Source organism: Mus caroli, chromosome 14 (genome assembly GCF_900094665.2).
Source record: "Mus caroli chromosome 14, CAROLI_EIJ_v1.1, whole genome shotgun sequence".
NCBI lineage: Eukaryota > Metazoa > Chordata > Mammalia > Rodentia > Muridae > Mus > Mus caroli.
This window is the reverse complement of record NC_034583.1, coordinates 55,247,529-55,262,953: the sequence shown is the minus strand read 5'-3', so window position 1 is coordinate 55,262,953 and position 15,425 is coordinate 55,247,529. Positions and strand designations below refer to the sequence as shown.

Here is a 15,425-nt window from a genome sequence, read left to right as displayed (position 1 = left end):
GGTTGGTTGGTGGGTTGGTTGGTGGGTTGGTTGGTGGGTGGGTTGGTTGGTGGGTTGGTTGGTGGGTTGGTTGGTGGGTTGGTTGGTGGGTAGGTTGGTAGGTGGGTGGGTTGGTTGGTGGGTAGGTTGGTAGGTGGGTGGGTTGGTTGGTGGGTTGGTTGGTTGGTGGGTGGGTTGTTTGGTTTGGTTGCATTAATTTCCAAGCTACTTTTCTTGGCCAGTTATTTACTCACTGCCTGACTAACCCCACCATTACCCCCTTTATAAAGAGACTCTGAACTCTTGGAGAAAACACACACTGCTTTCCAGTCTCACTTGAAACTCTGCCAGTGATTCTCAGGCTTATCTGGCACCCTCCTATAGCTGCATAGTGAGCTCAGGTGAGACAAATCGTTACCCAATCATTGCTCAAACCTTGAAGCTCAGTCGCCTCATTGTTTCATACACTGAGAAGGGCAATTGGCAGTCTCCTGTTTAATCATCAGGTTAGAAGAAACATTACAAAATATAGGCACAAGATAGCCCGGCAAGAGAGCACCAAAGGGCACGCAGAGTTCTGCTTATACACATAAGGCCTCCCCGCCTTCGCTGTCTGCTTGATGATCCACCTCTGGTATCGTGACACCTTGGTGTATACTCCCGGCAGATTCTTCTTGCCACAGCCCATGCCCCAGCTGACAATGCCCACCTGGTACCAAGTGGCTGTGTTTCTCTTTTTGTTGCAAACGAGAGCTCCTCCACTGTCACCCTAGGAAAGAAACGTTGAGGTGAAGTTGAGGGCAATAGGGAGGCTGCTCCCATAACCTGCTCAAGTGTGGGCATCTGATCAAAAGTGCTGAAGGGCTCCTATGATGGCAGCTTCTGGCTATTGTTCAGTTTTCCAGCCACAGGGGTGTGACTGTTGCATACGTAGCAAACCATGTAGGCAAAAGCAATTGGGTAAGTGACGACATGAAAGACTGATGTCTACCATCACCACCACCATCATCACCACTGAGATCGTTATTGATTTAATGTATCATTCATTTTGATATATCTTGTATCAAAGGCTTGTGCTTTTCCCACAAATTTGTTTTCTATCAGTTCAGCGCTCTCTATTTTACTCAAAAATGCAAAAAGTGAACAGAGAAAGCAAAAATCCACCATGCCTCATAGGAAGCTATTGGTTGGATCTACCAGGTACACAGATGGATATATGGCAAATGCAAAAAGAACGGTATCATGTTAAAAATGGTAACATGTTAATACTTAAATCTCCACATTTTAAATGATGTAGGGAAATAAATAAATCAGAAGCCACACTCATAAGAGAGAAGGTCCTCCACAGACTGAGACAGAGGTTAGAGCAAGGCCACACTGGGATCTAGAGAGGTGGCTATGGTTCCCCTCGTAGACCTAGGAAGGAACAGGCCTTGCCCACATCTTGATTTAGGGCTTGTGTGATCCTAAGTCATGGTAGGATCATGTATATTGATTAAAGCCCACCCACCTTGTGGTTATTTGTTACAGTGACCCTAAGAAACTGCTGTGGTATCTCATCCACCAGACAGAGAAGCCAGCCACCCTTCCCAGGTGAGCCCAACCCATTACCTGGCAGGCATCCTTCCCAGGATCTTGAGTCCCAGCACACAGCATATTCTTGGTTAATAGAGGCAAAATATAGCCACACCAATCCCATCTGTACAGATCCACTTTGACTGTCTGCAGAATTGTGGGTTGGACTCCTTTTTCACCTGAGCCAGAGGAGAAGCAAAGGAAGAGAGAGTCTCAGGGAAAATGGCCCTGAGTTGAGTGTCAGTACCCATCCATATCACACCAATGACAAAAGAACTTCTGTTCACCCAGAGACCAATCAAATGTGGGAGAGAGATAGGTATCTCTAAGACTGTCAAGATCCCCCAGGCATCCATAGTTCCCTAGTACTAGATCCCTGCTAAGTCTCGGCCTGAGTTCAGCATCTTCCAACCCTATAGTAGGCACAAGCCCCAGCTGGAGTCCTGAAAATGTGTTTTGTTTGAATGCATGATGGTCAAGAAAACTGAGGCAGATAGAGGGGCTTGTAACACTCTAGGACCCTTGAGACATTCACCAAGTAGGAGCTCACCACCCAGGGGGTGGATGCTTTCTTTCTCTTTAGGAATTGTCAAATCTTGTGTCTAGAATGCTTCCAGAGCAGAGAAAAGGTCAAAGCATATGTGTTGAAGGAAATGATACCTGAGGACTTTGGGGCTAAAAACTTCGTTTTGTTTTGTTTTTCTTTCTTTCTTTTAAGCTCATAAAATCATCAGTGACTGACTCAGACTGGGACTTTGGAACAGCACTAGAACACAGGTCCATCCACATAAGGACCTGCAATGGAGGAACAGCATGACCTGCAAAGTGTCCCCTGCTAATTGATTATGGAACAAGACATGCTGTGGTGGTTTGAATATGCTTAGCCCACAAGAAATGGTACTATTAGGAGGTGTGACCTTGTTGGAATAGGTGTGGTCTTCTTAGAGGAAGTATGTCACTGTGTAGGCAGGATTTGAGGGCTCCTAGCTCAAGCCCCACCCTGTGTGAAAGAAAACCTCCTCCTCCCCACTGCCAGAGTCTCCTGGCTGCCCTTGGGTTAAGATGTGGAACTCTCAATTCCTTCTCCTGCAATGTGTCTACCTGCATGCCACCATGCTTCCTGCCATGATGATAATGGACTGAACCTCTGAAACCGTAAAGACAGCCCCAGTTAAATATTTGCCTCTTGTAAGAGCTGCCTCCATCACAGTGTCTCTTCACAGCAGTGAAACCCTAAGACAACATGCTTACCAAGAAGATGGACAAATGGGATTAGTTGGCAGGAGTGGCTGGGAAGGGGGTCTAGAAGTGGACTGTTGCTGGCTTCTATAAAGGGCACGTCACAGACTTAGCTGATTTTTACCCCCCCCCCGGCCTGAATCTATGGCTTTCAAATAGTTAGAGACCTTGACTTTACAAAAGCAATACAGATACCGTCATGTGGAGCCAAGTCAGTCCATACTGCTGCCCTGTGTCCTTTCATGGTCCCTCAGAATTCTACTGAGTGACCTTTCATCCTTGGTTTCCCCAGAAGTTCTGCCCAGGGCTCATGTTCTATAGCACACAATTTGTTCCAGGTCCCCGAAGTTTTATGAAGGCTGACTGTTTGGGGGTACTGAGGATATGTTATGTCATGGGCCTTCAGTGAGAGCCGAAGTCATCATATCCACTAGACAGAATTTCAAGGCCAGCAGAGCTTCTAGAATTTTCTAATCCTTCTGAACACCAGCCACATGCCACCCTGTATATCCAATCTAGTCACGTACTAGTATTAGTAACGCCCCATCCTGTCACCCAGCAGTTCCTCCATGCCTGTATGTCGGAGACTTCTGAAGTGCAGATAGGTATCCTGTTGATACTCAAGTTTAATGGGGATTTGAGCAAGAGCAAAGCTATGTCGTTGTCCAGGAGCCAGTCATCAAACTTTGGGTGCAAGAATAACTTGTCCACTTTCTGATACTTTATGCCCTTTGTGCTGAGGTCTTCAGTGCCATGAATGATCTCCAATTTAGAGCTGATTTAAAATAAGAAGAGAGAGAAAATGTAAATGATAGAAGTGGAGGTGTGAGATTCCCTAGGGATTCTGCCCCCAGTGGCTATGATCAAGGGCTTGTCTCATTGTAGAGCAGAAGTCCAGAAAGACTCATGAGACTCGAGGACTTGTACACCAGCCCAGAGCTGGTGATGTGTGCTCAAGGACTAGAGCCCCAACCTCACACCCCAAGGTCTCAAACGTCTCTGATTTTGCACCTGTGCTCCACCCTCTGAGTCTCCAACAAGAGCAAGCAATTAGTGATAGGCTTCCCTTTTGTCTATATGGAGTTTCTTTTCATTTGTCTTTTAAGACAAGTTCTCTCTATGTAGCCTAGGCTCGCCCATGACAAATAATCTTCTAGGCTCACCCTCCAGAGTGCTAGGTGACAGGCATGCACTGCCATAACCAGCTTAGAAAAAGTGCTTTTTGAGAAGTCAGATCATGCCCGAAGATGCTTAGCAGCATGAAATGCCTGGAGCTCACAAGAAGATACATTGAATCCTGGGAGGAGATCTGCTTACTTCCCAGAATCCAGAAGGACTACTGAGCCATACAGGCCATTTTAGCACCTGAGGGGACAAGCATTTCATTACACACTAGTTAAGAAGAAATTTCTAACTTAAACTTGTTGGCACAGGCCTGCAGGATCAGCTACTTGGGAAACTTAGGCAAAAGAATGACCAATTCAAGGCCTCTTCAAGCTACAGAATGAGTTCAAGGCCAGCCTAGAAACTTACTAAGATGCCTTGAAATAAAAAGCAATGGATGTCTGAGTTTGAGGCCAGCCTGATCTGCAGAGCCAGGACAACCAGGGCTACACAGAGAAACCCTGCCTCAACCTAGCATGGTCCCCTAGGCTCAATCCCTGGTGCCGCCACCCACCCTGAACCTGTCCCCCGTGTGTCTTCCAGGAATACTCACTTGTTTAGTTGGTCAAAGCAATGGGATGCAGATAGAACCCACCACTCATTGAGAATAGATCCCCCACAGAGATGACTACCATGATTCATAATCCCCACATGCCAGGGGAACTCCAAGATGTTTGCAGGTTTGCCTCCCACGATAGCAGAAACATTAAGTTGTTGGGATCTGCCACTCATTCGCCGGCCACATACCCCTCAAAGAGACGGGGAAGAGGAAGAAAGTTTTAGGGTCTAGAAGTCAAGTCTGAGGGGCCTGGAAAAAGTTTACCTTACAGGCCTGTCCTTCCCCCACACACAGGCAAGAAGGGCTCAACAAAGGGACATAGATATAAAACCCACACTAATCCAAGCCCCCCCACACACACACATAGGCCTCTCAAGAGCTTGGCTACACATGTGTGGAGAACACGGGAGGTTACTTTCACTGCCACCTGCTTCTTAGAGTGCTCCTGTAGGGCCCAGAAGAAGGGAGACTCAAAGCCACATGGTGGGCAGCTGGATCTTGCTACTCCCCTAGGACTGTGTAGCAATGCCTCTTTCTTTAAACCATTCCTCACTGTCCCCTGAAATATGCTATAGGTCTGGTGTTGCACTGTGCATCAGAAAACCAATCATGGAAAGAAGATGGCTTAGTCCCACCGGCTCTCTGGTTCCTGTCCTGCTTTTCCTATTGTGGTTAGGGAACACACTTTCGTGCAACTTTAATTCCAAGGATCATTCTAGTCCTCCCCAGAAGCGAGTTTGGCAGTTCCTATGGGGCAGAGTTGTTTTGACATCTCTTGATGTCTTTTCCCCCTCCTCTCCCTGTTTCCTCTTTTCTTTTCTTTTTCCTCATTTTTCTCTTCCTTTTCTACCTCCTCTTCCTCCTTCTCAGTACCGTGGCTCAACCCCTGGGCCTGGGGCATGCTAAGCAAGCATGCTACCCCTAAGCCTCCCCATACCCTTCCAGTATTATTCCAACTAGAGAAGCAAATGCAATAAAATCTACAGTATCGCATACTCACTGTTTGCAAAGCACTGTCCCATTTGGCCTAGCATCATCACTGCCCTGTTTTAAAGAGTGAAGCCTAAGGCTGGAAATCGGGTAAAGGCCCAACAGCTACTATACAGCAGAGAAGGGTCAGGAACATGGGTGAAGATCTAATGGTGATGGCACTCTCACAGTTCTTATAGGAAAATATAGCAGTATTTCTAGACCAGCTCTCTCTAGTCACAATCTCCATCCGTGTGCCATCCTAGTCCCCACTCTACCGAATGCTCTCTCACACACTTCTGTCCCAGAACTTCACCACATATACCCTGCTAACATATCCCTGAGACCACATATGCTACCTCTGTGTAGCACTACTACATACTTTATACCACAAACCCTATCCACACAGTCTCACTTCACGCCCTGTTCCCATCTAAGTCATCACCTGTCACCAAAGACCTACACCACCCCAGGATTCCACCATATAGCCCACTCCCATATACACCACCATCATAGAACTCCATCACCATAGAACTTTACCACACAACCCACCGCCACACAACCCCATCACCAACTCACACACCAACACCACCAACCCCTACCACACAATCACGCCACACACCCACCATTCATCACCAATCACTGTGTCACCACCTAACATTGCCACCCCCACGACCAACCATTGCTTCTCTGTTTTTCCATTTCTTTCCCAACATCATAGCCTGCTTTCAATTCCCTAGAAGTGACCTGCAGCTTCCTGCCTCAGGGCCCCTCCCCTTTCTCCTCCCTGATCTGTGCCCCTGAGTGTCCTTGGCATCTTAGCTCAATCGGAAAGTGAGTTTTGCTGATCTGGGCAAAATTGAGACAGGAGAAGCTGGAGTTTGAGGCTAGCGTGGGTTATGGGGGGTACTCTGTGTGTGTGTGTGTGTGTGTGTGTGTGTGTGTGTGTGTGTGATGTAATTTTAAATTACCTTTATTGCAATATCATTTTTGTATGAGATGTTCTCCTCAGAACACCAGCAATAGTCAGCAAATGTTTGCAAACTCTTGACATCGGCTCCTCTCATTAGAGTCTAATCTCCATGCGGGCAGGAGCCTTATGTGACTAATTCTTATGGCCACACCACCTAGGCAAGAGACTGGTACGTTGCAGGAGCCCAGTACACAGTGCTGGAATAAATGGATGTATTGGGGATGGTATAAACTGGACAGATGGATAGATGGAGTAGGTGGATAAATGTGTGGATAGGTGGGTGGACCAGATGAGTGTGTAGATGTACTAGCAAGATAGTATCCATCCATAGGGCAGTATTAATGGTAAAACTGCTTGAACCACCAGTGTCAGGAAGAGGTGGCCAGAGACTGAGGAGCCTTTGTTCAAAGGCATCAACCCTTTGAGCTCCCAAATCAGGAAGCCAAGGAAGAGGGAGAGTGGGCGATTGGCAGAAGTGCCATTGCATTTGAGGGAGTCTGCAGAAGTGTCATTGCAGGAATCCCTGCCTTGTCTCCCCTGCTCGTATCAAGGAGGCATATTTTCCCTTCCTGATGGACCCCAGCATCCTACAAGGCACCTGCAATCTAATCTCAGACAGAGACAGTTGGCATTCCAGCAAGAGAACCTTAGAATTACAGTACAGTAAAACAGGCATGTTGGTCTGGGGTGGGAGAAACTAAATGTGGATTTGAGATGACTGCTTTGAACATGTACACAAAATGATGTCATTCGAAATCAGGTTGGGTTCACAAAATGACTCGTTTTAGTCCTTCCCTCATTTTGAAACATAGTGCCATCTGTCACCTGTTGAGGATCTTCCCTGAGTCAGCTACTGTGCAGCGTGCATGGGCAACAGACTCCTAATAATCCCCCAAGTCCTCCTCGGGGTATCTGCAGTCCCACTTTACAGGTGAAGAAAGAAGCTCATCGCTCAAGCTCACGCAAAAGCAGGGGCAGAGAGGGACTTCCAGCTAGTCCAACTGTTTCTAAACCCAGCTACCCCCTTTCTGCTCAGAGCTTCTGTAATAGTACATACCGCCCAACCTGCCCAACCTTTAAAAGCCTTAATTGGACCGATAGCGTGTGGTTTGGATAATTGCTCACTGGGGTGAACCTGAGAGGTTCTAGTCAAACACTGATTGTCAGGACCCTATCCACCCAGAAGGCAGGCTTTTGAGGATGGAGGTGGGAGCAAGGCTTCCTTGGAGAGCTGGGTCTGATTGAGTGCTTAAGAGACTATTGCTGTCTTCTGGGAAATGCAGTCTGATGGTGCATCTAGGCTTAGCAGAACTGCCAGCCATCTGGGTGTTGGTGAGAGGTGGAGTCCTGCAGCCCTGAGAAATGTCTCTCAGGAGCAAATGGAAAGAGTCCTCTGAAGTCTTGGGATGGATGGCGGTGCGTAGCCATGCAGGCTTCAGAGCTGAGTAATGACTGATAGTGGTCCACACTGCCCTATGGATGGGTACTATCTTGCTAGATTTAAACCCTGTAATCATCCCATCAGTGTCACTGTCAAGAGCAGACAGAGCGGAGGAGATAGCTCAGTAAAGTGCTTGCTATGCAAGTGCCAAGGCCTGAGTTTGATCCTGCAGAACCCAGGTAAGATGCTGAGCACAGCAGTGGGTACCCTCACTGGTGATGTGGAGACAACCACATCCCTGGGACTTGTTGGCTGGCCAGTCTAGAAGAACCAAGGAGCTCAGAATCTCGACAAAGATTGGCCTATCTGGGCCCTGCAGGTTTCTCCACTCTGTGCTGAGCCCTTTTCCCCTTGCTGGCCTGTCTGCCTCTGCAATGCTCTTTTTGTGTGCGAGTCTTTACCCCGTGCTTGCAAGTAAGTGTGCCTCCCCATCAGGGAAAGCAAATATCACGAGTGCAGAAAGACTCTACCTGACCAGCCAATTCCGTCGGCTCTACCCAGGTTTCCAACAACACCAGTCTGTTTTGTCTGTTTCCTGCCATTGTATAAGACAGACAGCAAGGTTTACTCAGGGGTTTTGTTGCCATACTGGGGGTGGACTTTAGGGTTCCTTGCTTGCAGGAAAGTACCCTACTGGTGAGTGGCTATCCTCAACCCTCTTCACTTTTTATATTGGGAACAGAATCTCATTAAGTTGTCCAGGCTAGTCTTGAACTCACTCTGTAGCCTAGGCTACACTTGAACCTGAGATCCCCTTGAGCCATCGTCCTCAGTAGCTAGATTAGAGGCCCAAACCAACAGCCCAGCTTTTGTGTTTGTTTAAGGCCCATCCCTACCACCATACTGAGGAAAACTCTGTCCTCCTCTACTGTAAATACAGTCTCTAAAACAGCACACCCTGTGGCAGAGGCTTGAAATTTGTTGACCACCTCATTGACCCAAACTGTATACGTTCTCTGTACTCAAACAGGAGCCCATCACAGGGGATACTGATGCCTTGCTTGAGTGCTGTAATATATTAGACTTGGCATTAGATCATTCAGAAGGTTTTCAGCATGGTGGAAGAAGGAAGAGACTCTCTGCAGATCCTGCTGGACTTAAGCCTTCCTGATGTAGCCACTCTGCACCAGTGACCCAACAGCTGGGTGCCTATTCTGAAATGTGTACTGGTATGGCCATTCACTCTGGGAAACTCTAGTATCTACTCAGATGCAAATTTCTCTCTCTCTCTCTCTCTCTCTCTCTCTCTCACACACACACACACACACACACACACAGAAAAACCAGGCTCCCCAACCCCCAACAATTTTAAAGGACAGGTGGTATAAGGATCCCAGTGATCATTTGGTCAAGAACCAGCTGCCTCAGATCCCTAAACCCTGCCCCACCCCTGCCCCAAAGTACTGAATCACTACCCCTGGGAAGTTTCCTTTGGAACTAGTTCCCGGGTGATTCTACCACCCCTTAGGGACTGAGCCACAGAGTCCCCAGAAACCTACATGCCAGTGAGCTACGTGCCCCAAACAACAGGAGGACCAATGGCAGCAACAGGCCTGTTCTTCTGCCCTTCCATCGTTTCATCAGCTTGCCTGCACATCAGCAATGGGGAGCTCCAACACTGAGGCAGGTGATGGCAGGCTGGGCCTAGATGAGCACTGAGATCACAATGGGCCTGGGTGGGCCACCCTAAGCAGCAGGTGGCCTCCTGAGACCTCCAGGAGATGGAGGATAGGAAGGGTGTAATGACCTGGGTGACAGTGGAATCCCAACAGACTGGTTTGTAGATGCCCCAGGACACAATGGCTGGAGGCACAGCCTTAATGAATAAGGAAGGAAGCTGAGGTATGTCAAATAAATCAGATGACACAGCAGAGATACCAGTGCACACTCTGTGGGAGAGAGCTCATGTCACCAGAGATACGACCAATAGGACGTTGGGGGAGTCACTTGACTTTGAGTCTCATATTTGTCCAACAATAGGTGATGATACATCTCTGTGGCATTGGAAGGGTTAATGCACCGAGACAGATGTTCTCAACCTTCCTGATGCTATGACTCTTAAACACAGTCCCTTCTGTTATGGTGATCCCCAACCCATAAATTATTTCCATTGCTACTCCATAACTGTATTTTGCTACTGTTATAAATCATGCTGTAAATATCTGTGTTTTCCTATAGCCTCAGGTGACCCCTGTTAAAGGGTGGGGACCCACAGGTTGAGAACAGCTACACTAAGGCAGGTATCCCCGCGCAGGAGCAGTCATATTTTGAGCCTCTGATATAACCCTCAGGTTTGCTTACTGTCTCCCAGCAGAGACAGAACCTTGGCCACCAGCTCCTCTCAACAGGAAGCTCTCAGCCCCAGGCCCTGGGGACAATCCCTCTGTGGGGAGCTAAGGTGGAACCCCCTGCACTCATTTCTCATTTGTGTTTGCTCCTAGCCCTATTGAGCCCACCTGGGAGGATGCAACCAGAGGAACAGTAGGTATTCTCTGAGCTCTGGGAACTCTCAGGCAATCTGAGCGGAAAGAGCAAAGAGAGTGCCTTAACACCACGGAGAAAGGGTGTCACTAAGGGTCAGGACAGGGTCATGGTGCTGGCTGAGGGAGGGGCCATGAGGCAGAGTTCTCCCGAGGAAAAAGCTGAGCCTCTAATCAGCCTGGAGATAGAGCAGGCGGAATTTGCTGTGCTGTCTGGAGGCAGCTCAGTCCAATCAAGGGCTCATAAGCACAAGGTTGTGTTTGGTCCCCAGAACCCACACAGAGATAAAAGTCACGTATAATACCCTTGTAATCTCAGTGTTGGGGAGGCAGAAACAGGCAGATCTCTTGGTGCTTTCTAGCCAGGAAGCCTAGTCTACTTGATGAGTGAGTTCCAGACCATTGAGAAAATTCTATTTCAAAGTAAAGAAATGGCCTCCGTCTCAGGAAGAGCACCCAGGTTATCCTCTGGCTTCAACACCCAGGTTATCCTCTGGCTTCAATACCCAGGTTATCCTCTGGCTTCTTTCTGTATGTTCACCTCCACACACACAGACAAGCCCGCACAAGCGTGCACGCACGTGCACGCACACACACACACCCTAAATATACTAATGTAATTTTTTTTAAGTCTTGGAAATGTCCATCTGAATGACTGCCTCATGAAAGGTTAAACAGTTCATTATGGATGCGAGATTCGTCATAAGGGGAATGAGTAACATGGCCACCCGCTGTAAGCTGAGTTTTGGAATTCATCAAGTAGGCTCCTATCTTTTCACTGCCAGTGAGGGGCAGAAATGATGGGAAAGCTCCCCCCTTTGTTTCTTACAACAGAGCCTGTGATTCTCACTATTTATAAATACTTGGGCCCTGGGGTTGGGGTGGGGGCAGGGTCACTTGTGCATGTAAAATGGAGTAAGCCATTCAGAGAGATTTTCCAGAACTTCCCGTACACGCCATCCCCACCCCGCTGTTCTACATAGCTTCCAGGAGAACACATTTGTGTTATCCCCATTTGTGCCCCAAACAATCTCCAAGCACTCGCATTTTAACCAAAACATAGGATCAGGCCTGGTGGCACAGGTCTGTAATCCCAGGCCTGAGGAAGGAGGCAAAGACAAGAAGATTGTAAGTTCAAGGCCAGCCTGGACTACAGAATGAGTTCAAGACCAGATTGAGTAACTTAGGTCTTATTTCAAAATAGAAAGGAAAAAAAAAGGAGGGTTGGGGTTGCAGCTTAGTGTACAGCACTGGCCTAGCACGTGTGACGTTATGGGTTCAAGGCCCCTGTTCTGAAAATGTGGAAGGAAGGAAATGAAAGAAAATATAAGTCAAGCATTTGTAGCGGTTTTATTTGCAACCACTAAGCCCCAGTAAGAACCTACATGCCCAGGCTTAGGGGACTGGCTCCACAGGTGGCTCACCGACACAGTGCTAAGACTGCTCAGCCATGAAGAGGAGCCATTGCTGAACCTGCCGGCACAAAACACAAGTGTGCTAGGCCAATGACGAAACTGAACATACATTGCCCCTTGCCATATGATCCCAATAGTATGTCATTCCAGAAAGACACAACCATGGCAGAGAGAGAGCGCCTGCCACGGACAGGGCCCAGAGCTCAGGGAGAGATGGGAGCAGAGGAGGAAAGGGCCCTGCGTCTACTGTACAGGCAGGTGCATGTCTTTCCATTCACAGGGCCTCCAAATGGCACACTTGCTCCACAGAAGTGACAACTCGAAAGCCAGACTTTTAAAATGCTGCTGTACTTTGTACACAAACAAATCCCCCAATATAAAAAACAGAAGTGGTGGTCCCGCTGTGGTTTGAAAGTGAAATGTCCCCTAAGTGCATCTCTCTCTCTCTCTCTCTCTCTCTCTCTCTCTCTCTCTCTCTNTGTGTGTGTGTGTGTGTGTGTGTGTGTGTGTGTATGTGTGTGTGTGTGGTGTATGTATTGAGTTGGGTCTCTCTCTCTATTACCTTCTGCCTTATTCTCTTGATACAGTCTCTTACTGAACCTGAATCTTGCTGTTTGGGCTAGATTGGCCAGCAAGTTATTGGGTTCCTCTTGCTCCACCTCCCTACTGCTGGGATCACAGTTGTGTGCAGCCATACCCAGACATTAGGCAGATCTGAGGATGCAAATTCAAGTTCCTGTGCTTGCACAGTGCTCTTCGCCTCTGAGTCACTTCCCTCTCTCATGGGCCTGCATACTCAACTCTCTACTGTCATAATGTGACCAGCTATAAACGCTCATTGTCACTAGAGCAACCAGCCCTCCCCTAACCATGGTGGACTGTGCACACTCTGGAACCTGCCGAGTCACCCAAGAAAGTAGCAAATATACCCCATTTGCTGACAGCACCTCCGCTGGAATTCTAAGGCCCACCATGTGAGGAGAAATCGGTTTTTAATACTGTCTTTCTCTGTGAAAGACACACACACATATGCGTGCGCATGTGCCAGAGGGAGAGAGAGAGAGAGAGAGAGAGAGAGAGAGAGAGAGAGTATGCTTAAGGGACATTTCACAAGGCCTCCACCACAAGATAACATAGGCCGACTGGATAAGTTAAGGACAAAGTTGCTGAAAATTCTTCAGTTCCCAGCTTCCAGCCAGGCAACTTTCTGTGTCCTCCTGTCACCCTTCCTCATTCCTGTGTGTGTGCGTTCATGTGTGTGTGTGTGTGTATGTGTATACCTGTTACTCTTACAAAACTATTCTAATAAGGACACTCTCCTGTATGCCAGGGCCCCACTCAGTTAACTTTAAATGTCATCCTTATTAGTTCAGCCTCCCAAACCGGCCTCCCAGTGGGTTAGGAACACAAACCTCGTTTAGAATACATACACAGCACTTCTCAGGCAATACTGACGGTAAATAAATAAATAAAACAGAGGAAAGGGGGTTCAGAGCATACTGCTGGGTACAGAACTTGGGAGAGAAACAGCGGCTAATGGGGGCATGCTCTTGAGAGGCATAGCCCGATAACAAAGATATTATGTACACACTAAAGGCTGGAGGCATGTAGCCAGGTAACAGTCACCTTGTTTTGCTTCCGTGACTGGGATTTGAAGTCAGGGGCAAGTCCAGATTTCAGTGTATAATTTACATTATAATATCAGCTATTCTGCTGCTGGAACCCTAGAGTTTGGCTGGAAGGCAGCCCCTAAGCTCTCCCAGTCAACAGATCTCAGGCTTCCCATAAGAAAGGAGGGGACTTTCCTCTCGCAAGGCTCTTGTCCCTACCTATAAAACAGCCCTGCCCAATCTCTGGCTGCACAGGGGACTTTCACTGTGGCTCTAAGGAGCAAAGCCCCTGTCCAGATGCCCTGGGAGCTGTGTCCTTGTGAGGTCTGTGCTCTGAACCCCAGGCCAAGAACCTGCGGAGCCAGGTCAAAGGAGGACATGGCCTGTGGGCTTGTATCAGCTACCACTACCTTCCATGACCCAGTTTAAGTCTCCATGGCATCTGCTGCCCAGGCAGGAAACACATCAACACAAGTTGGGGGAGGAGAGCGGAGGAGCTATTTGGGGCAGGAGACAGATTAGGAAACAGACATTGTTCCCTGCGGATCGCAGCCTTGCTGTTTTCCCTTTTGGATTTCAGCTCTGCCCTGATTCTTTCTTGCATGAGACCAGTGGGATCACTGCGTGCAGTGCTACAGAAGTTCAATTCCGGATCTGGAGACTGTGGGATCGGGGTGCAAGGCTGGAGAGGGCCCTGACCTTATATTCCAGGAGAACCTGCCTGATGACTGTCCATCTTCCCGGAGATGAAAGTGCTGGGACAGCTGAGGAAGGTGGACCTAGACTGAGGGTTCAGTAACCCTTCTCTTGGGCCTCTCACAACTATCTGAATCCCTGAGGTGGAATTAGGGAGGTTGACAGCTATGAGGGCAGGGCCGAGCTCAGCTAGGGAGGAGCTGGAATTTCAACCCTACAAACTTGGATGGAGTCATTTTGATGTTGGCATGAACATCATGGACATTGTAGCAACTAAAGAGACTAGCCAAAGCAATCAGCCATGAGAGTAGAGAGACTCTCTCCTTCCTAGACCCCGGGAAAACCACAGGGGTGAAGAAGGGGCCATCAGTGGGAACTGGACCAGTGACAGCACTGTGACCTAACCAGGAAGGGAACAGGAAAGAAATACCCCACTGGCCCTCTCACTTCCTGCTCTGGTGCTTTGGTTACTGCTTTCTGGGGTTGGGGGTGGGGCGTCTGACAGCATCCAGTGGCTCAGGCCTTAGGAGACAGCCCTCTAGGACCCTGGTAAGAACAGCAAATAGATCTAAAGAGGGAGAACTGGGTCAAATGGTGAAGTAAGAGCCAGCATCTTCTAGAACTTTCTTGTGGTGGGTGAGTTGGCTGCTGAGTCGAGCTGAGTCAGGACTAAGGAGGACACCTGTGATTAAGTGTCATGGTGTGGTATGCACTGTGCTATGCTTGGGCCAGCGAGTGCTAGCTCACCCCTCCTGGCAACGCTCTGCCGATTGGTGGGTCACCACATCAGAGCCTGTATTTTAACTGAGTGCCTTCTCTGCATGCCAGCTCAGGTAGGACATATTTCTTACTGTCACCTGTAAGGTATCATATTGTACCTTATAATCCCTTTCCCATAATCCTTAGAAAATAGATGGATGACATAAAATAGAATGAAGTCATATAAATTATATATATATGAAATATATGTGTCTGAAATTATACATACATATATATGTGTGCTTGCATAGTGAAAGTAATCACTAGAAGATCCTATGAAGTGATATATAATATATAATTTTAGAAGTGACACACATTTGAAGACGTGAGCCTTCCGTATCTTGCATTTTCCTGTATCCTTTTTATGTATTGCTCACCAAGTATCCAAATGAATACATGCAAAAATAAACTCCCGTGTCCTATGCTAGATTGACTGACCTAGAAAATATCTAGAGATGTAGCCACCATTTGTCCCTGGATGCCTGGTATAGCACTGGTCTTCAGACATGGTCTTGTGGTTTTCTAAGCCCAAATTCTTAGCCTTTGTGTTGTGCCTGGCAACAAGC

General features: G+C 48.0%; 1 protein-coding gene and 2 long non-coding RNA genes across 3 annotated transcripts in view; 2 read left to right on the top strand and 1 right to left on the bottom strand.

Moving 5' to 3' along the window:
* The window catches only part of LOC110309671, a 3,459-nt gene extending 449 nt beyond the window's left edge, over positions 1-3,010 (top strand). The window contains exons 2-3 of the long non-coding RNA XR_002379729.1: positions 270-380; positions 2,273-3,010. This is a non-coding gene — a long non-coding RNA (uncharacterized LOC110309671). The remainder of the gene's footprint in view (positions 1-269; positions 381-2,272) is intronic.
* On the bottom strand, positions 467-9,507 carry LOC110309670 (serine protease 52). Its single transcript, XM_021182399.1, has 5 exons — positions 9,399-9,507; positions 4,511-4,706; positions 3,321-3,568; positions 1,591-1,733; positions 467-748 (listed from the first exon to the last, which is right to left on the bottom strand). Exons 1-5 carry the CDS (start codon positions 9,478-9,480, stop codon positions 482-484), a joined length of 936 nt encoding a protein of 311 aa, XP_021038058.1. The 5' UTR covers positions 9,481-9,507; the 3' UTR covers positions 467-481.
* A 99-nt stretch (positions 9,508-9,606) lies between these two features.
* LOC110309348 lies at positions 9,607-14,545 on the top strand. Its single transcript, XR_002379692.1, has 4 exons — positions 9,607-9,741; positions 10,341-10,380; positions 11,011-11,138; positions 13,985-14,545. It is a non-coding gene; the product is annotated as an uncharacterized LOC110309348 (long non-coding RNA).
* The last annotated feature ends 880 nt before the right edge of the window (positions 14,546-15,425 follow it).

What these genes read in the sequence shown, in the direction of transcription:
- LOC110309670 (XM_021182399.1), bottom strand. Translation starts at nt 9,480, where the DNA reads ATGAAACGATGGAAGGGCAGAAGAACAGGCCTGTTGCTGCCATTGGTC. An exon ending in TGCTTTGACCAACTAAACAA is followed by an intron (nt 3,569 to 4,510) that starts GTGAGTATTCCT and finishes ATTTTAAATCAG; the next exon opens with CTCTAAATTGGAGATCATTC. An exon ending in CTGGGAAGGATGCCTGCCAG is followed by an intron (nt 749 to 1,590) that starts GTAATGGGTTGG and finishes TTTCTTTCCTAG; the next exon opens with GGTGACAGTGGAGGAGCTCT.